We start from the raw sequence: 20383 nt of genomic DNA, 5'->3' as shown, positions 1-20383 counted from the left end.
TCCTGATCATACAAGCTGAATGTTTTGGGGTCTATAGAAATTCTATAGAAAATTTGGGGTTTATATATATACTTTTTAGCAATACTTTTGATCTCTTTGAATGCATCTCACCTAGATAGCAAGCCAGCACAAACTGCTATTACCTGGCCACAAAGAGGTACCCTGTGAGTTCCCAGGGGATGGACAGAGTTCCCTTGGAAATGACCAGGCTGGGGACTGCTTGCCTGCGTCTTTGACTGCTGAGAACGTGTTACTGTCATTTAGCATCAATCCTCCTCACGGGTTATGGAGTTCCCTTGGGAGAAACTGTGAAAGCCCTATCTGAGGTTGTAGTAGTGTGAGGTGGTTAGAAGATGAATGAGCAAGATCATCTTCATCTGGTGTCTCTGGATAAGTGTAATCTAGATATGCAAAACTACTTGATTAAACTTTAACTTGATTAAGCAGATTGAACTTCTGCTTTCTCTCTTCTTTCCCTCCCTCCAAAGTTTGTCTCTTTAGCTTCTGTTGCCTCATCTGTGTGTCCTGTCTCATCTCCCACATTTTTCTTCCCTTCCTAATTCATTATTAGCTTTTCTCATTTGATCTTTGTCTTTAAATGTCAGCCTTGTTTTGTTTTTTATTTATTCCCCCCCCTTCCTACATCTTGTCAGCTCTGCAGTGTTGAGTTTTCTTCGTGTTGTTCCTCGGTCTTTTTCATATGTTCTTCCTTGTCTTTTTGCCTGTATGCACTAATTATCTGTTCACCTGTTTTCTCAGTCCCCCCTCTTCACTCAGTTGCTGTAAGACTGAGGCAGACTTTCACAAATTTTAGTTCACAGGGTGAAAATTTGATAAAATGTGAGAACAGCTTTAATGCAACATACTGTGTGCAGTTAACACAGCTAATGTAGATTGATTGTCACTCTGGATCAGATGTCTTTTCTTTCATTTTTTTTTTTTTTCTAAAAAAAAACACCAACTGGGGTATATGCTTGTGTGCTGGTGTAATAATTCATGCTGTTCAGTGTGCCTTACCTGTCTTTAAACTTCTCATAGCCCAGTAGTTTAGGGTGCTCTTGCAGTTGTATAAATGTCATTTAAGCTGGAACATGCCAATTGCTCTGGTTTAGTTTCTTTTCTTTCTCTATGACGATCTGAGCTATTCAGCAGGTGGTACTACTGTGGAAGTTTTGCTCCAAAAAACAGACAGACAAAACCCACTGACTCTCCATTATAAATGGGGACAAATTTCAAACTTGCATTTGCAATTCATGTTTGTCACTTTCGTGTCTGAAATGTTTAGTAAGGAAGAGGATTCTTTGTATTAAAAATATTGTCAGTGAGATTTCCATTTGCAATTAAAAGAGAAACTTTGCTGTGTTCATCTCCAACTCTTCTTTAGATTTCCAATTTTAATTGTCTCATTTTAAATAGCTCTGATTTTTGAAGCCAGATGGATTTGCTTTTACAACTTTTTTCTTATAGCAATAACTATTTAATTGATCTATCAAATACATGCCTGCTTTGCAGTTAAAATAGGAGGTTTGCTTCTCATGGAGTCTGATTTCATGTGAGTCATCCTCAAATGACTCAGTTGGCTGTATGCTTCAGTTCAGTAGCTTTCCTATTATCTCATCTGGTTTTGTGTACTTGTTTATATTACTAGCCTATCCTTCATGGCTGTTAATGAATTTGATGCTTGAAATTGATGCTGTGACTTCTTGAAATGCATATCTAAGAAATAGTGCCTGTGGCTGCTTCTTGTTTTTTTTTTTTTTTTTTTTTTTTTTTTTTTTCCTAGTGAATTGTTCTTAATTTATTCTACTTGATCTTTTGCCCTTAGGAAGACTCTGGGGTGGGGAAGGGGAAATGGAAAGAAACAGAATAATGAGTCTGAAAATGTGATGATGATTTTCAGTTCCTTTTTAAATGGTTGCCAGAGGCCAGAGGTATGCTGAATTACCTTTACAGTTGGTTGTCCACTTGTAGCAACGCATATTTGCTGCAACAAATAAATGGAATACTGCTATTGATTTTTAATTGTTGCTATTGTCAACAGACTGTTACCTATGCTACACAGAGCAAAGACTTTCTCTGGTGTTCATGACTCAGGATGTGGAGGTGGGCTGAGGGGTTGGTTAACAAGGATTTTATAATCTATTCTATGTCCTTTGCTGGTTTTTAGGTAGTGAATTAGTAGGAGAGGAAAGAAGAGAACTTGTTTCTAAGGGTGCTGGAGCTTGGCTCATTGTGGAAGGTAGCTGTGAGAACCCTTAGAGCCAACTGTAGTGGTGAATATGCTTCTACAAAACTAAATGACACTTCATTATCGTATTTAATTCAGCTATAGCCAGCCAAGATCCTGAGGAATCTGAAAGCCTAATCCAGTGCAACAGGAGCCTGGTCTGAGGGTTACTTGCATCGTTCATCACTGTGCAACAGGTCACAGAGAAGTGTTTCAATAAATAGTCATGTGCCATGATTAGTATTTGCAAATGAACATCAGACTGTGTATTCTTGGTATTTGCTAGTGAGTCTTTGAGACAGAAGAGTGAGTGTTCTCATACACAATACCAGCAGTGTGGAACAGTGAACAAGATGTTGATTGTTGAAAGGACAATAATAATTATATATTTTTTTAAACACTATTCAAAGTTTGTTGTTCTAGTATTTTATGCAGTTATGGAAGCTATTCACACAAAAAGTGCCAGTTGTGTCTCTAAGGCTGACAGTCGGTATCTGAATAATCCTGGGGACTGTTTAGGTAGTGAATTCCATGGTTGCTTCATTTTGATGAGACCAGGATCTTGTAACTGGTTGATGGGATGTGCACACAGAGTATGGATTCTATGTGTAATTGGGGTAGGTAACGAATGCTGACATCTTGGGTCATTTGGCAATCTGTAGTATTGGTAAGCACCATGGAGAATTCAGACCAGCCCACTGCATTGTCTCCAGATAGTTATTCACAATGACTTATGCTAGCCCCAGGAAGCTGGCTGGTGTGAGGCCAGAGGAGCCCTTGACTGCCTACTTCAAAACAGTTCAGCTGACTGCCATCTTCTCTTGCTGATATTCTCTACTGTAAAACCAAATCTGTAATATAAATTCTAGATTGAGAAACTGTCTGGTCAGTTTACTTAGAAACTTAGCAAATGGTTTGGTTGTACAGACTTGGTATCACTCAGGGCTAATTTCAGTTTGACTCCTGAAATGAAGTAAGAATTCTCTCCTTTTCTAAAGTAAAAAAGGAAGTAATCTTTTCTTTTTTCTCCTCTGAAATTGAGAGGCTGGATTTGCTGTCTAATTTGGTCATAGCCCATCTGAAAGGTTTCTGTTGACTGTGCACTTGCAGAATATCAAATTGAAAAGATGGCAAAAACTAGTGCTTAGAGCAGTGCAGAACCTGGAATCCTCACTTGGAGGGAAATTCTGATTTTAGAGTACAGCAACAAAAATATCTTGTTCCAGCATGAAATAAAAACACCTACTCACAAAATTCAATTGCTTATGAAGCAGAATTCTGAAAGCTTACATTTTGAGCTAAAATGCTTTGTTCAGATTTTGACACTCCTCGCCCTTTCTTATTTCATGTTATATAATGAGCCATTTTTAAGACATTAAATGTTTAATCCTAAAAAGAGTCAAAATTGAATTATGCTTTTGGCATTTAATTTTTTTTTTTTTGGTCAAATATAATACTTTGTTGTGAAGGACTTTGCTTTCCACAAGCTGATGTTTTATGATGGCGTTTTCCATTAAAGTTTTCCTGGGAATATGCAGCCATCCATCTCTGCAGTTCACTCCCTGGCAGTTCAACACTGGGGTTGCCAAGCTGATTTAGGGAGCTGCAGAGCTAACACTCATAATTAAGGCATATGTTTTCTTTCTGCCTCTTTGGGGATTATATGGATCCTTATTTTTCTGTGTCAGATATTCCCTACTATATATGCACATATACCTGACTGCTACTTTTGTTGTAGGTGTCATTCCATTGCTACTTTTATTGGGAAATCGGCTGCATTCAGGGTTGAAGATTGATGCTGATGGTGGGTAGCTTCCTGGGGACACTGGAGGCTGCTGACTAAGATTGCTACCTCCTTGGGGGACGTACTGCCTCCTGGCTCACTGCTGCTGCTCATTTTCTAGCTTGGTGAGAGCTGCTGTCTCTCAAGGAGTGGGATTTTCTTGGGGAAGGGAAACAGCAGGAGTTCAGAGCCAGGTGGTTGTTGAGCAAAGTGGGCAGGGGAACTCAGGCCTCTGAGAGGAGATAGCCTTCAGCTTCCTCTTCTCTTTTGCCTGATGAGCCTCACATATGTTACCACATGTGATAAAGGAGCTGGGGACCAGCTGATTGGTGGTATATTGTGTCAGGCATGGTTTGGGAGACACCAAGCCTTCACCTAAAGGAGTGTGGTGAGCCCTAGGAGCCCCTGGTCAACCAGCTGTGCTGTCCCACTTCTCCACAGACTGTGGGTCCTGCGAACTTGAGAACCATACACCTGCATGCTGCCTTCTCCCCACACTTTGAATCCTTGACTTGGAAATCGCAGACATCTGGGGTGAGGGTGGAGTGGGGCTGAATTTGTAAGCAATATCAAACAGACGTGGTCTGTTGTTGGTCTCTGACGCTGAGGTGGAAGGGGCGCTGCCATCTTGTAATGGTCGCCACCTCAGGTGGTGAAAGCCTCAGCCGCTGCTTATCGAACTGCAGTGTCCGCAGTGAAACAGCTCTACATTTATGTATTGTGCAGACACCTCATGGGACATTAACAGCTGAATATGGTATGGTATAAAATAAATTACTAAAATAAATACTTCGTTACTTATCAAGGATATGAATGGTGAATTCAGCAAATCTTTCTGTGATCAATAAACTTGCTGCTGAACCTAGGCCTAGTTTGCAATTGAAAATGCAGGCTTCTTAGTATATAACTGTGTGACAGGAACTTGGTAGCAATCCTGTAATCTGTACAGTGCTTGTTATAGCGTGTTTTGAATATTTTTTGTCAGTGTGCCAGCAGCTGTGACAACAGAGAAATGGTTGAGTTGGTGCTACACCCGAGATTGTGCTTGTTTTGTATACGCATACAACTTGGGTTGACTGACTGCTGCCTTTTCCATATTCTTCTGTGTAACGGTGGTCCTGTTTCTGCTACAAAGCGATTGCAGACCTCATGGGATTAGTTTTGTGATGCAGGTAGAATTTTGAATGCACTGAACTACGTTTTTCACAACAGCTGTGCCAGGAAAAGTTGATATATTGGATAGTACTTGTTACATAAAATGCTTGCTGAGTATTAGAAATGTGGATTAATCTGATAGATTATTGCATGTGGGTTTCCTTTTTGGATTCCTTTTCAAGTAATGCTCTAGTGGTTGTTATTTACTATTTTCCCTGAGCAAAGTGGTTCTCAAATAAGTGACATCTTATTTCTCTAGCCCTGCAGTAACTTTGAAAAGTGATATTCAATCAGCTTGAACTGAGGAGATGCCTTAGTCTCCTGAAGGAAGGATGCTGTTGTTTGATGATAACAACAGAAAAATCAGGACAGCCTGTTCTCTATCTGCAGTCCCTTGTCAGTCAGTCGTGACCTCAGAAACACCTCTCAGACAACAGTTGCCTCTTCACATGTGTAGTCATCAGGATGGAAACTGATCCGCAGTGAAGTTCAGTTAGCCTCGTATTTCCCTGAAGAACTGGAAAAGCCAGGCTTTGGCTGAAGTCATGCTGGGATTATTGTGGTGAAGGGAGTTGACATGCTGATTTTCTGCACAGGTTGAGGAGCAGCGTGAAACTGAGCTCATCCTGTTCCAGCCCAGTGGGTCTGCCCAGGGAGGAGCGGAGTGTGCAGCCTGGCCAAGCAAAGGGCTTGGGCTGCAGCTCTGCGACATGAGCAAAACCAGAATTAAAAGTAGTCCTGGGCTTTACTGTGGGACTTCAGTGTCCGGGATATCCAGGACGTTACCTAGGATTTCATTGCTTTAAATGAGAATATGAGAGGAAAGTGGCTGTACAGCCAGTGCCGCCAAAGGCCATACGTGGAGGAGTAGTGATGTGTGATGAGTACACATGATGGAGATTTCCAGCCTTCGTGCTTCCCAAAGCATTTAGATGCTTGTGAACCAATGGTAAATCCTGCTCTGACATTTGCAGGTACTAAAAACCCATGACGCTTACTGGAAATGTTGAACATTCAAGATGTAAGGGTTTGTTTGTGTGTATAAGCTCATAGGATGGTTGGCTGTATGAGCTCTGTAACCATAATACAATTGTTACAATCTTTAATCTTTCTCTTACAAGCTTTTGGATGTGGGAATAGCCGAAGAGAATAAAGCGTGCAATTAGATTGTATGCATAGTCTTTCACATTTGTCTAGACCTTCTTCTTTTTTTTTTTTTTCTAGATATTATACTTCAGTACAATTAACTTTACTGTTCGTTTTCCTAATTAAATACCATATTATTTTTTTTCCTTTTTGTTTTAAATCTTTGTAAGCTTGCAGGAGGGTAAATGGAGAAATGGAGCTTTGGTGAAAATGCCCTACAGAGTATGTGGCCTTTAAGTAATAGAGATGCATTTTATCTCTGAGTATGACATATAGAACATTCTTTGGTTGAGTGAGGCTTTGACGAAGAGATTTCCTGGATACTGAAGATCAAATGGAGGATAGCAGCTGCTTGGGATAATTAGTCCTAGGAATAGACTGATTTATGGAGCATCAGCTAGCAGCTACATTTCTGCAGCCTTCTGAAATAAGTTTGACATTTAAGCACAAGATACTAGAAAAGCGAGCTGTGAATTTAGTCTATTTGGATCGATACTCCTGCATATAATTCTGTGCTGAAGCAGCTCTGGAAATCTCCTCAGATTTTACAGTGTTTTGCTACTTGAAGTTAAAAATAACCTGAGTTTGACTTGCTGAGCAGTGGATGCTCCTCAGAAACACTTGAAATTTGCCAAGGAAGTGAAGTCCATGTTATATCATCTTACTAAAACACTTTTGTAAGAGAAAAGTGACACAAGCATATTATTTATGTCTTTCTTAGTAAAATTTGGAAACCTCTTGTTCTGTTTTAGTAGCAGTGAAATCTTTTTATAAAAGGGTGTACCTCCCTAAAAATTACAGCAACTTGTACCAATCATTATGTTCTTCCTGTCATCCATACAGTATGTATTGTCCAAATCCAAAGTATGAACAGTTTGTGGTTCTTGGGTTGCATTTCATCCAGTTGTCATTGTCAACAAACATTGGGCCTTAAATGCTGAAGGAAAAACAATTACTGAGTGAGGTTAAAGGAAGTTGGAATGGGGATGTAATCAGCGTGCATAGCTGGTCTTTTTTTTTTTTTAAATGGGAATCCTAATCTGAAGACTTAAATAATATTTGTGGTAATGCCTAGAGAGCTAGTAGCATCTGCAAACAGAGGCTGATGTATATGGGATCAAAGATCTTGAGTGCTGGTGGAGGGCTTCCATAGCGACAGATGAAGATTTTTGGTCCTAAAAGCTCCATTAACTTCTGTTAGAGCGAACACCGTTTTCCTCCACAACCCCAGAAAGGGTTTTGTTTCCATTCCTCTGCAATGAAGCTCTGTCCATGGAGGCCATGTGAACTGGGAAAGGGAGGATCTGTGCTGGAAGCAGGACTCCTATCCTTGGGCAGTGCAGGGATGATGTCTTCTTGCTACGTGTCTATAGAAAGCCTTGTACCTCTTGAACCTGGTCTTTGATGGAAGTTCTAAGTGTTACTGCAACTAAGTAGTAAAAGATATATAAAAACTTGTTTATAAACATGGTCTCACCCCTATAGTGCTTCCCAGCCCGAAACAAAGGCATTTTTTGGTTAGCTAATTTTTCAAACTGGTGGTTACTTTTCAGTCAAAACCATTTATAAGTGTTCTGTCTGTGGATAAATCTTGCCTTGAGGAACACAGTATTTTAGTTTTCATTAGTTATGTTAGGGGCATTAAAGCCTTGCTGTTTCTAAAATAGCAGTTCAAACCAAACAAGCTGGCAATCCACACTGTAACATTCAATTTCTATGCTAGATGCTAAGCAAATTAAATTCTAATAAGGGAAGAGCAGCTCTGTATGAGAGCTGGGAGCCTGCAATCAAGTGACCTTTCTTCTTCCACAAATATTATCTTAAACAGGACTACAAGCAATAGCTGTCAGAAGTTTAGTTCTTGTTACTCTTTTTTTTCATATGTTGCATTAGACTTTACTGCTGATACAGTGATTTGATTTTTAAAATGACCATGTAGCATCTAAGCAGGGTTCTGGTGTGTGAATGTTGGCCAAGACGTGCATTTACTTTCCATCATTAAGCAAGGTAAGGGAACATTTCTTAATTCTTACACATAATATTTTTATGTAGGCCTCTTCAGTGATTTTTCTTACCGTGTCCTTTACAAAAATAGTATATTTAATTCTGTATTTCAGTGGAGACAGGTAATTCCTCTGACAAAAAAAAAAGGTATTTGCTATTTGAGATCTCACTTCAATTAATGCGTGTTTTACTTAAAACACGCTCCTCTGTATATATTTTATTGATCATTAAAGCATTGCTGTGACTTCTGTTCCACCTGTTAACACTAGAATTTATGCAGTTTACTGTTTGGTTAAATACATTGTCACTATAGCAATGCTTTCGTGACACGTCTTACCTTGCTCACCAGATGCAAATATCTGCCTAATGTAACTGCACGTGATCCCCTTTACTGCTCTGATCAGTGCGTCAATGAGTGAAATAAATTGATATTCACTCCATGTATTCCACCCCCCCCACTGTATTTCTGTATTTCCTTCATCAAGGCAACACTGATCACTTTGCTCCTGAAATGGCAAGGAGGACTTTAGAATTAATTTATACAGTAGAACCTAATCAGAAAAATAAATAAATGAAAAGGAAACCTGGATGCTGTTGTTCAATACCAGCACCCTAATTTCACAACATGAGAAAAACCTTCCACTGATTTACCTGTCGCTTTTTTTCTGATTAAGATCTGGTTAGAAGCAGTTGGGACACACAACACTTCTCCAAGCTCTTTTCCTGCTGGCTCTAGTTGTGTCCTTTTAGGAGACAACATAGATGCTGTACAAAGAATTAACTGTAACAGTAAACTTCAGTTTGAGATTAACCCATCTACATTTGAGTATTCGTACATAGGTGTTTAAATGTGTGCGAGGTGCCTACGCTTCCCTTACGGTCTTCAGAGACCTTGCCAGTATCTTGCTTCCCTTGCGTTAGCATACAAAGCTCCTCACAACCTACTCTTCTCCGTTACCACATATTTGTCATTTCCTGTTTGGTGTTCAGGGTTATCTCCTGCCTTGTAGCTCCATCCCACACTTAGCATTTTAAAACAAGTACCTTCGTAATTTCTCCCTGTGCTGGTATTCGCTTGTGGGTGTCTCTCCGTATTGAAGTTCATTAAAACCTATTCCCTCAGCCTCTTACTGACCTCATGCTATGTCTCTGTCCTCCTTCAGGTGTGTCCCTTGGTACTCCTTTTTGCCATGAAGCCTGCAGAGATGCAATAGCAGCTCCTATATTAGGACAGCTTCCATTGTGCTTACCAATACAATCTTGCTGTTTCCATGTGCTCCTCCATATGCTAATATGTTTTCTTCTGTCTTATTTCTTCCTTTTATAGCAGGCAGTCTCTTTTGCTGTGCTTGTACAGCACCTACTACAATAATGCTGCAGCCCAGAATTAGAATTTATGGGCACTGTAGTGAACAGAAACAGCTTCAATAGAATATCAGGCTTATTTAGTTGTGCAAGCTTGTTGCCCTCTGTTAGTGGCATAATAAGGGGAATTAACTTACTTCTGTCCTGTAATCAAGTAATAGTATATTTAAAACCCTTTTTGTTTCCTACGTCGATGGTTCTGAGTTAAAAATCTTTGCCTTGCCCTTACAGTGCATTGTGTTAAGGTAAAGGCTTCCAAATCACATCTAGCTTGTAGCATTATTTTTTTTTCCTCTGAAAATATTTGAGGTGTCCTTGATTTGTGGCATGTGCTGTTTACAGAGCATGAGTTGGTTCCTGCTTCTCAGGAAATCTTTCAGTTCTCTCCTGTTATGCTCTGGGAGCAGTCATGTCCTGGAACGAAATAGGCTGCTCCTTGTACCTGGCCTGTTGGCACTGGCTGCTGTCACTTTTGTGCTCAGTGCTGCTGCCTTGTCAGCAAATTCAATTCTTCCGTCCTCAAACAGTTTGGCCTAGAAGCTGCAGATGCTGCAGAATACGCGCTTTTTAACGTAATTGTGAGAGATGGTTACATAGCGAGGAGAGTTAATAATTTGTGGCGTATAGCATTTGAGTGTTAACATATTCATAGCTTTCAGTGCGATAGCGTTGCAGGGACAAGCTCAAGAAAACCTTGCTGCTGTGTGGTTTCCTGAAGGGCTCAGGAAAGTAGGGTCTTGGTGCTTCACTGGGTTGTGCATGGGTCTGGGGAGACACGAGCGTGCAGTTCTGTTGTTGCTGGCCTTAGTGAGTCCTGGGACTGTTCAGATGTTTTCCTGCACATCCCCTGTTCATGAAAATAGCTACATCTTTATAAACGGAGATGGGTAAAGGCAGGTTCAAGGGGGTTACAGGCGTGTCAGTACTTTTGGTACTCTTTTTTTTTTTTTTTTTTTTTTTTAGCAATCTGTGATGCTTTTGAAAGCTTCTCACCCACATGACCGTATTGCATAAGCATCGCTTGTGCCACTTGGAGAACAAGATGTGAATGGAGGGGTTTGCAGCTGACCTTACCTGCACTGATTCACTGCCTGTGAATGTTGTACCTCCCTAAATGGAAAACTGGTTATCCTGGTGTGCTAGAAGTTCCTAGGAAGTGCTTTCACAACTGGTTTGCAAGTGCCTTCGTTACAGATAGGTGATGTTTCAGGTCTTTTCACTGATGATGGAAAAGTTTGGCATACTTCTCGGGCATACTTCACTGCCAAAAACTTACTGTGTTGGCTGTTGTTGAAGGGAAAAATGAGTAAGAATGGTGTGTGCAGTCTAAAGGAAAGGGTAGGACTGGAGTAGAATTGGATTAGTTTCTCAGTTCTGCTGCATGCTTCCTGAGACTCATCATTTAAATCCTGCTTTTCCATTTCTTGGAATCAGAGATGTTATTTCCTGCCCATGATGTAGTTTATATTTGCAGTGAATACCGTGGTAAGCAAATATCAGCTCTTGCTCTTTTTTCTGTAATGTCTAATAAGTGGGTTAAAAACTGGCTGGATAGCCGGGCCCAAAGAGTCGTGGTGAATGGAGTCAAATCCAGTTGGAGGCCGGTCACTCGTGGCATTCCCCAGGGCTCGGTGCTGGGGCCAGTCCTCTTTAATATCTTCATCAATGATCTGGACGAGGGGATCAAGTGCACCCTCAGTAAGTTTGCAGATGACACCAAGTTAGGTGCGTGTGTCGATCTGCTCGAGGGTAGGAAGGCTCTGCAGGAGGATCTGGATAGGCTGCACCGATGGGCTGAGGTCAACTGCATGAAGTTTAACAAGGCCAAGTGCCGGGTCCTGCACCTGGGGCGCAATAACCCCAAGCAGAGCTACAGGCTGGGAGATGAGTGGTTGCACAAAGCTGTGTCCTTTAATCACAAGGTTGCTCTGCAGCCCCAATTCTGCTGTTGTTCCTGTCACCACCCCATCTGCTGATGCATAGCCTTCCTTTCCTGCTGCACACCTTGAACCTCGTTGTTGCAGTGCAGATAGAATAGAAGTGGGCTGGTGAATGAGGAGGTGTAGGGTAAATAGAGTTGTTTTTTCTGTGTCGAAACCTGGTGGAGATCACAGGACCAATCACCAGGAGGCAGATTGTGACAACTACGCGAGTTATACTTGTCATTGAGGATTTCTTATAAAGTATGCTCAGGCCCTAAAAAGGCACAGTTAGCAGGTGGTGGTAAGGCTGCAGAGAGATACCAAATGAAGAAGAAAAGTTTTTCAGAAAGTGACTGTGTTGTGTGGGAGGGAAGAAATGAACTGCAGGGGAGAAAAGCAAAGTCTCAGGCTGATAATTATAAAATATCTGGAGGTTAAGTATCTGGGTTGCCCAAAACTCTTCTTTTTTTTTTTTTTAATGTATTTTCTAATAATTTTCCATCTGTCTTGCCAGTAATTATAGATAAGAGCTTGTGAATGTGGCCAGCCTTCTCTGCCTTGGTGGATCAAACTAGATGCATGAAGGCTGGTGACATCTTTGGGTTCAAATCGTTGCTTTTTCCTCAGCTTGAAACTGGTGATTTGTCTGTGAGCTGCAGCGCCTGCACTTCAAAATTTCCTCGTTGTTGAAGACTGTTCACAAATCAGTGGTAAATATGGCAAATTTATACAAGCTGCTGACATGCAGTGTCATGCTTAGATGTGTGCAAGTCCAGGGAGTGGGCCAACGCCTGCCTTGCCACTGGCAAGTTATAGATCTTGGCTGATGGGTGGTTAAAAACTGATGCGATCCATTTTTCTAGAAGCTAGGTTCTTGTTCTTAAGATATGCATATGTATATGTAATGGGAGACTTATCCATGTCTCCAAAATCCATTTGTGCTAATGATCCAGTGAGTCATCAAACCCATTAGTATGTCTTGGCTTGTTCATTTTGTGCACTAAAGTGCATTTTTGCATTTTTCTTACAAGAAACGTTGCATTAATTGGCTGGCACGTGGGCAATTGTCCTTAATGGCATGCTGGTCCTTGCAAGAATCCACGTCCTGAGTCACGGAGCGATTGTCCTGTTTGTTTCTGGTTTTCAAAGACTGACAGGATGACAAGCAGGAGAAACAGCAGTAATGAGGACACTGAATACATTGGTTGTACCAAAGCAGCTGGTTATCCTTGTCAGCTAAATATGGATGTCTTTCTTAGAGCTGATTTGTTTAACAATTGAAGGAAGGATACGGCTGCGTTGCTTTGGTGGGATGACCAAGTCACCGTTTGGATAACAAGTCCCACAAATTTGGCCATGGCTGCTGAGGCTTTGGCCAGCAGTGTGTAGTGTTGAGTTACCCACTCTTGAAATGACCAAAGACTGATGTGGGGCTGTTTGTGTACGGTGCCCAAGGAAGAGGAGAAAAATATTAGATGACATGGTTATTTCTGTAGTTAAATATTTCTGTCCCAGTCCCGTTGGTACAATCTGTCCACCAAGGGAGATTAATTTATTTCAGATTTGATGCTTTAACCACTAAACCATCATCTCCAGCTGGCACTGCAACAAAGTGATTTACATCATCTACATCAGCAGGGAAGTGTCACCTCTGTTAAAAAAAGAACCGCCGACACACGGGCTTCATTATCCACCCGGAGTGCAAGCTAGCAGCTCCAGCGCCGTGGCTTTCCTGCGGAACCGAACCAGATATTTAGAGGCATGATCAAAATCACACTTCTATGAAAAATTAACAGTAGATTCTAAATATAGATACAACTTGTGTGTGTGTGTGTTTTATATAATTGGCTGTGCTGCTTATCTGTTGCCAGCTTTCTCCTGCCCGTGTAATGACCACCTGTCAGGTTTATAAATGTAATAAAGGAGCGAGGGGCTGTGGCGCAGGGTGGGCTCGCTGACCAGCGTGAGGTGATGAATCCTGCTCGCCTTCTGCAGCAGCCCCGAGTGGTTTAGCCCCTCTGAGCCGTCCGTATGCCAAACATTTTCCTCGACGGTTTCTTTTGGAGCCCTTTTGGGGTGCTGTTAGGTCGAGCACCTCTCCGGCTGCTCGCCCCCCGGGCCGCAGGGCCCCCCGCCGCCCTTTGTTCCTGCAGCCCAGGTGCTGCTGGAGGAGGAGGAGGAGGAGGAGGAGGAGAGGCTGCCGGTTTTCACGCAGTGATGCTAGGGTTGTGGGCGGGAGCAACTCCCTTCTTTTTTTTTTTTTTTCTCCCTCATTTTCTCCTCTCCTCGCCCTCCCTCTTTCCCCTCAGCACACGGCCGCCGCCGCCCAGCCCTGCCGGGGGCTCCGCGCCCTGGCCATGGCCGCAGCCCCCCGCTGAGGGGCCGCGGGGAGCCTGAGGGGAGCGGGGCCGGGGGCAGCCATGCGGCAGGACCGGCTGCCGGGCTCGCTGCGGCGGGGCGGGCGATGCCTCAAGCGGCAGAGCTCGGGCGGCGGCGTGGGCACCATCCTCAGCAACGTCCTCAAGAAGCGCAGCTGCATCTCCCGCACGGCGCCGCGCCTGCTCTGCACCTTGGAGCCAGGTACCGAGACCTTAATCCCCGTAAAGCCGCTTAGCCCTGCCCTGCCCTGCCATGCTCGGCTCGACTCGGCGATGGGCGCCCCGGGTAGGAGCGGCGCGGAGCGGGGAGGCGGCAAATGGCCGCCCGCGGGGCGCCGCTGGCTGAGGGCGGCGGGCAGCGGGCAGCGGGCGGAGCGGCCTCAGGGACCGCCCGGCCCCGCTCCGCGTCCCGCAGCGGCCGCCTCTGCCCTCCCGCAGCCCCCCGGCCGCTCCCCGGCCCGCTGCGGAGCCGCTGGGCTGGTCCCCGCCTCATGGCGGAGCCCCCTCCTTTGTCTGCCGTGCGGGGCTGACGGGCTGTGAGGGGCAGGTGCCGGCCGGCGGCTGCGGTGGTGGCAGGGAGATGGGTTTTGGGCTCAAAAGGGAGGCTTTTCGGCTCGGGGGAGCCTCGCTGGGTGTCACAGCGTTGGATCCTTTGGTTGTCAGTGGAAATCCGGGTTTGTAATGTCAGAGCTGCCGCTCGCAGCTAACGCGTTGTCAGGTCTCGCCTAATCCTAGGCGTATGGAAAATCCGTGAGGCGGAGGTCTCAGAAACAAACCCAGAGCAGTGCACGGAGCTATATAGGGTTCGTTTGCCCCTTGTGCTAGCACTCGTGTCCAAGATGGCTTTTGGAATTGTGTCATGCTGACTGCTCCTGTGCTCGAGATTGGCTTGGGATGCTGTTATTAGTATGGTCTGAGGCTTATTCTGGTGTGGGTTTATAGCACTGCTGTTACTGAAGGGATTTCCTGACTTCTGATTCTCACAGACCCCTGTAGTAGCCTTCCAGTGTTCCAGGTAGTATGAGAATATCTGGGTATCGATATTCTCATATGCTCCTGTGAAGACCAGGAGAGGCGATAAGAGGCACAACCACGAATGCCAAAGCCCTAAAGCTAGGAAATCCCGCTGGGCTGGGGTTTCCACATTGTTCAGTGTGAGTTACTGGGATGACATAATTGGGGATACATGCTTTCACAGCGCTGGGAGAGGGAGCCTAACGAGCCCTTAAAAATGCAAGCTTAATGAATTGTTCTTCAGGTTTTCTTAGTGTCTGTGTCAGCGTATGTTTGCAGTGAGAAGTTTTCGTGGACTGCAGGTTTTGGATGTGCTTTGATATATCCCAGTGAGCTCCGGTGGCGGCTTTGGCTGCTATTTCTGGTTTTGCAGGTGAAAATATATATTTAGAAAAAAAAATACAGGGTGAGACTAGGAGTATTTCTGGTTCTAAAACAAGCAACAATAAGGTAGTAGTTCAAGTTGCCATTTTTGTCCCCAGGTTTGGACTCCCGCTGCACAGGAAGCCGCTCTAGGCCCTTTTCCTTTTTTGTTTTCAATAAAATATTTATTGGTTTTCCATGGGAGATGTTTCAACAGCTGCTTTTAAGTACTGATAACCTGCAGCGATGTGCTTTGTAAGTTTGAAACTCTGGCTCGTATACGTGCATCAGAACAGATCATCTCCCTGTGATTTTTCTGTTTTAGTATTTCAGAAAAAAAAATAATCCGAGACTTCAGCCCCATCCTTTTGTTTATCACAGCTGAGGATCAGGGACTTGATTCTTCATCCAGGTGCTTGGCTGGATGGTTTTCTCTGCTCTGGTGGCTTATTATGTGGTCCTGTGCCCAGTTTTGGTCATGCAATGGATGTCTGTTAGGGTTTGGGAGTCCTAGGGGTGTGATGTTCCTTCTTTTAGCCCTTTGTTGTCAGGCTTCATGGTGCGTTTTTCATGGGAAAGCTAACGGGCCTGGGTTTTGTTGTGTTTTGTGTGTGTTGGTTGTGGTTTTTTGTTTTTTAATTTCTCTCCAAATAGCTCTTCTGCAGTTGTTTCTGGTGACCTGGCTGCAAGGGCATTGAACAGGCCATATTTTGCCATTCTCCCACCCTTCAGAAATATTATCGTTGCCAAACAACTGTACCTTTGTGTGTGCTTGTGGAGCTAGTTAATTCATTCATGCTCCCAACACGTTCCTGCCTAGATGGGTTAATAATTTTTTTTAGGTATGAAGAATGAATTGAAAGTGCATGACCTGGAGGTGATGTGTAATATGTCGGATGACACCGTGGACTGTCTGGCTTGGTGGAAAAGGGCTGAGTGGTACTGACAGTGCTTACAGTCCACGAGAGTAGGATCTATCGCTGTGTGTATGGTACGTTTCTGCCATGTGCAGGAGCTGGAAAGAAAAGTTCTCACAAAGTCCCAAGGGGTCAGGAGTCTTCTCTGTGAAGAGTGCATGCTTATATAGTGGAGAGGGATTTGGGACAGATGGAGAGTGAACAAAATGGGCAAATCCAGTGAAAATGGGTGCAGAGGGTCTGTGGTGGGATTGGGTAGGTGTGGGGTGCTGAAGGAAGGAGAAGGTGTTGGGGAATCCAGGTTTGGGAAACCAGGAGAGCATGAAATAGGGATAGCCATTCATTTCCTTGGGGAAGCTCTGAAGTCCAGGGACAAATCCAGTGAAGAGTGCAGAAATTACACGTGGAAAGATTTCTCTTGTGTCAGAAACATGTAACAGGCAGTGGGGTTTGATTTGGGGAATATTTCTGACTAGCAACTGGGAACAAATAAGGGGCCACGGACTCCCTGGCTTTGTGGAGTTCGGTGGTTACAGTGCATGGCCTGACCAGGAGGTCTCTCATCGTATGGCAGAGAGACCTAGCCACGCAGACTAGTGTTACCATGTGATGTTAGCCTTATTTCTAGTAATTTTCACATCTGTCTTAATTGTCAGCAATGATTTGATAAACTTATATGGATGGAAATTCATCTCAGTCTGATTTAATCAAGAGAAAGCTTATCTGGTGCGCCGTGTGAGCTCCCTTCCCACGATGTTAATGTAAATGAGAGATGTGTCCACCTTACCGTGAGGGGGTATCTGACCATGCAGGCCTGACCTTTTGCAGATCGGGCTGTCTCTGCTTGCATCTTCCTTAAAAAGTTGGCAAGACAAAGAGAGAAATTGTTGCTGAGATCTTTAGATGTCTTAGAAAACTGCGAAGAGATTAATATTTGGCTGTTGAGTTGGAAACGAATACGTGATTGATGTGGAAGGCTCTTGCTCCTTCGCCACCAGGCAGTGTTAGATAACTGTTACCTTAACAGGAGGAGTTCCTGGTCCTGACACCGGTTTGTATGTACTGGAGATTTCCAGGACTTACCACTGAATTGCGTGGGAGCAAGAGTCGCTCTTTCACATTTACAGCAAGCGTGATATGATTGCTTCTTAGTAGGTTACCGGCATTGTTACACTGTTCTGAATTATTATGGAAAGATTTATGTATCAGAAGTCCCTGCTGAGTGCCGTGGATTTATGGGGTAGAATACTAATCAGCAGTTACTTCCAGGAATTACTGTTAACACTTGAATATTTTTCAAGACATTTCTATTGTGGTTTGAAGCTTTTATTTTTCTAAATCTGACAAGCGTGTCTTTAAATCTGAAGCAGGGCAATGACAGCACCCATCCCCAAGTCTCAGTGATGCAATACTAGAACTCGTAAAATTCAAAACAATACTTATTTTTGTGTGAATTTTCTTTCTTTTTCCTTCCCCATGCCAAAACAAAAGCAGCCTTGAAGGAGACAGCTTCAGCTTTGTATTTATCAGGCATTGGGGTTTCTACATTACTTATTCCTAGTTTTTAAATTACAGTGTACAAATCCTGAAAGACGTTTAATGTTCCAGAACAGTTTGGGTTTTCACAGACTCACAGGCTCCAAAGTACTGGGTATTACTGGTGGGTTGATTGGCGTGGATTCTGTATACTTAAATCTTGCAGGGTTCGAGTATTGTTGTGTGGGTTTTTGTTTGCTTTTTAATATGACTATTTAAATATCTATGCAAAAATGGTTAGGGTTGATGTTCTAGGAAAACCATCAGTTATGCACAACATAAATATGGAGCAATACATGATACTGAGTTACGGAGGGAGAGTACAGAAAGGCTTTTTTCTTTATGCCAGAAGCTGGGGGAGCAGCGGGATGCGCTGTTCAGAACCAGAGCTCTGGACAGCGGCAGCTGAACGACCGGAGGGTTGCGGAAGCAAAATGGGTGCTGTTAAGCAGCCTGACAAGTGCTGCTGTTCTTTGTGCTACAGCGTACCAGATGCCCTAGTCAGGATCCAGTGCAGGCCTTGAGATCCTTGTATTCATGTATTTTAAACCATATCCGCTAATTTTCTATATAAAAACTAACATAATCTGCTCTTACAGCCAAAAAAAAAAAAAAAAAAAGTAGGTTAAATATTTGACATCCCGAGCAATACAATAGTTTTAACACCCCAAAGATAGAAATTAATATCAAGTGTTTTAGTGTCCAGAAGTTGACACAGATGGAAAGCACCTCTTGGTATATCTTTCTTCAGTGGTAGTTTGCAGTATATCTTTTGTATATCTTTTTCTATGTCATTTCATATGGTAGTTTGCAGTGTCCTAATACGATTTTCAGAACAGTGAAATACCAGATCATTTTTTTTAGTTAAGTGAATTTTGCTGAACTACAGCATTAATTTGAAGAGGGCACAACTGCATTTTAAAAATGCTTTGTCTGTGTACCTTTTAAAACATGCCTAGAATCCACCGTGAAAACAAGGATTAACAGAAACAGGTGAAAATATAACTATTCAAACACATCTAGTTGAAGTCTCATGTTCTTATTCCAACTAGATTTTTTTCTCCTTCTGAACTAAATGAAAATAATGATCACGATTATTTTTCCTTTTTGTTTCTAGGGGTTGATACGAAATTGAAATTCACTCTTGAGCCATCTTTAGGTCAAAATGGTTTTCAGCAGGTAATTTGATTCATTTTTCTCCGTGCTTATGAAGGACTGGGCTCTCTTCAGTTGAGATACTTGCCCTAGTTCAAAAATGCATCTGTCATCATGTCAGCATATTATTTGCTATTGCATTAAGAGCTGTTCCATTAGTATTTGAAAAACACAATAGGTTTTAATTGTTTTCTTGGTTATCTCCTACATCTTTGTATTCTAGAGTATTATTGTTTTCTTATATCATTAAGCAATTAATGTGTATTTTCCCTGTAAGTGGATTAAGCAATTAAACTTCGAAATGCATACAGAAATGAATGTGCATGTTCTCAGTGTTACAGATGTTGCCACGGTTTTGCATTAAGCTAACGGTGGACTTTTACCCTTTTGGATGTTTTTGCTTAGTGGCACGATGCACTCAAAGCAGTGGCCAGGCTGCCGACAGGCATACCAAAAGAATGGCGCAGAAAGGTAGGTAGACCTGTACACGATGCAGAACTTATCAGCTGTGATTTCCCATGAAAGGGAGATGAATAACATCAATCTTATTTGTGTTTCAAGTATTTATTGATTTGTAACTTGTGCTGGGATTTTTCCAAGTTTCTGTTCTTCAGTGATAACCTCATTTAGCAGCTGGAGAGGCTGAGACAGGTAAACACAGCCTTCACACCTATTTAAAGGTTCCTTTTGTTTGAGGCTTAGGTAAATTATTCCATTTCAGTCGGTATTGCTTCAGTCTGCCAGTCCCAAAGAACTGTGCTGGCAAAGCCACACCAGCAGCTGAAGGTCAGCTAAAAGGAGAGGTGAAGTTGCCAAATGCTGGTGCTGGCAAGAAAGTTGATATAAAAATTTGGCAGGGTAAAGGCAGGTCATCTAAATGGGAGAGTTCAGAGTCAGCAGTGGTGTGGAACAGCAGAGTACACCATCACTGGGAAATTGCACATGGTTAGCGATGTAGGAAAGGGCCCAGTGGGATTATGCTAAATTTGCCTTACTGCTTTCTTTAGCAACATTTGAAGTTCCCTAGCCTAAAAAAAAAAGCCTCTGTATGTATTCATCTTTCTTAGCAACTAAGTGAGGCACATGATCTCAGCTTTAAAAATTTAGTTCTACTGAAACAAATATTTTTAAAGCTTTATAAAATATACATGGTTCCATATATTTTTGATGTATCAGGTAATTTTCTTCCCTGTTTTCTTCTTGTTTTATTTCCAAACTGAAATGTTCCTCTTTACCAAATGGGGAAGGAAAGGTAAGATGTAAGTGCCATTGCTTTTCTTACACCACTACCATTTTATTTTTGATCTACAACTCCAGTGAATTATTATGTCAATTTAGTTGCCTTTTTCTTTCCTGAAAAATTCTTTTCTCCCTCTTCAATTAGTCTCTTAGAACTGCTGTTTCAGCTTTTCTGTGGT

General features: G+C 42.7%; 1 protein-coding gene across 4 annotated transcripts in view; it reads left to right on the top strand.

Moving 5' to 3' along the window:
• TBC1D30 (TBC1 domain family member 30) overlaps nt 1–20383 on the top strand; it is a 49169-nt gene that overhangs the window by 6012 nt on the left and 22774 nt on the right. For 2 of the 4 annotated variants that reach the window (XM_068669304.1, XM_068669303.1), the window contains exons 1-3: nt 13916–14182; nt 18928–18989; nt 19371–19436. In XM_068669304.1, coding sequence (XP_068525405.1) covers nt 14023–14182; nt 18928–18989; nt 19371–19436 — 288 coding nt within the window. In that variant the 5' untranslated portion in view covers nt 13916–14022. Of the gene's footprint in view, nt 1–13915; nt 14183–18927; nt 18990–19370; nt 19437–20383 lie in introns of those variants that run through there. The other 2 variants (XM_068669302.1, XM_068669301.1) reach the window with 1 other exon arrangement.

The sequence above is a fragment of the Anas acuta genome, chromosome 1 (assembly GCF_963932015.1).
Source record: "Anas acuta chromosome 1, bAnaAcu1.1, whole genome shotgun sequence".
In the NCBI taxonomy this organism is placed as follows: domain Eukaryota; kingdom Metazoa; phylum Chordata; class Aves; order Anseriformes; family Anatidae; genus Anas; species Anas acuta.
This window is presented reverse-complemented; position numbering and strand designations above follow the sequence as displayed.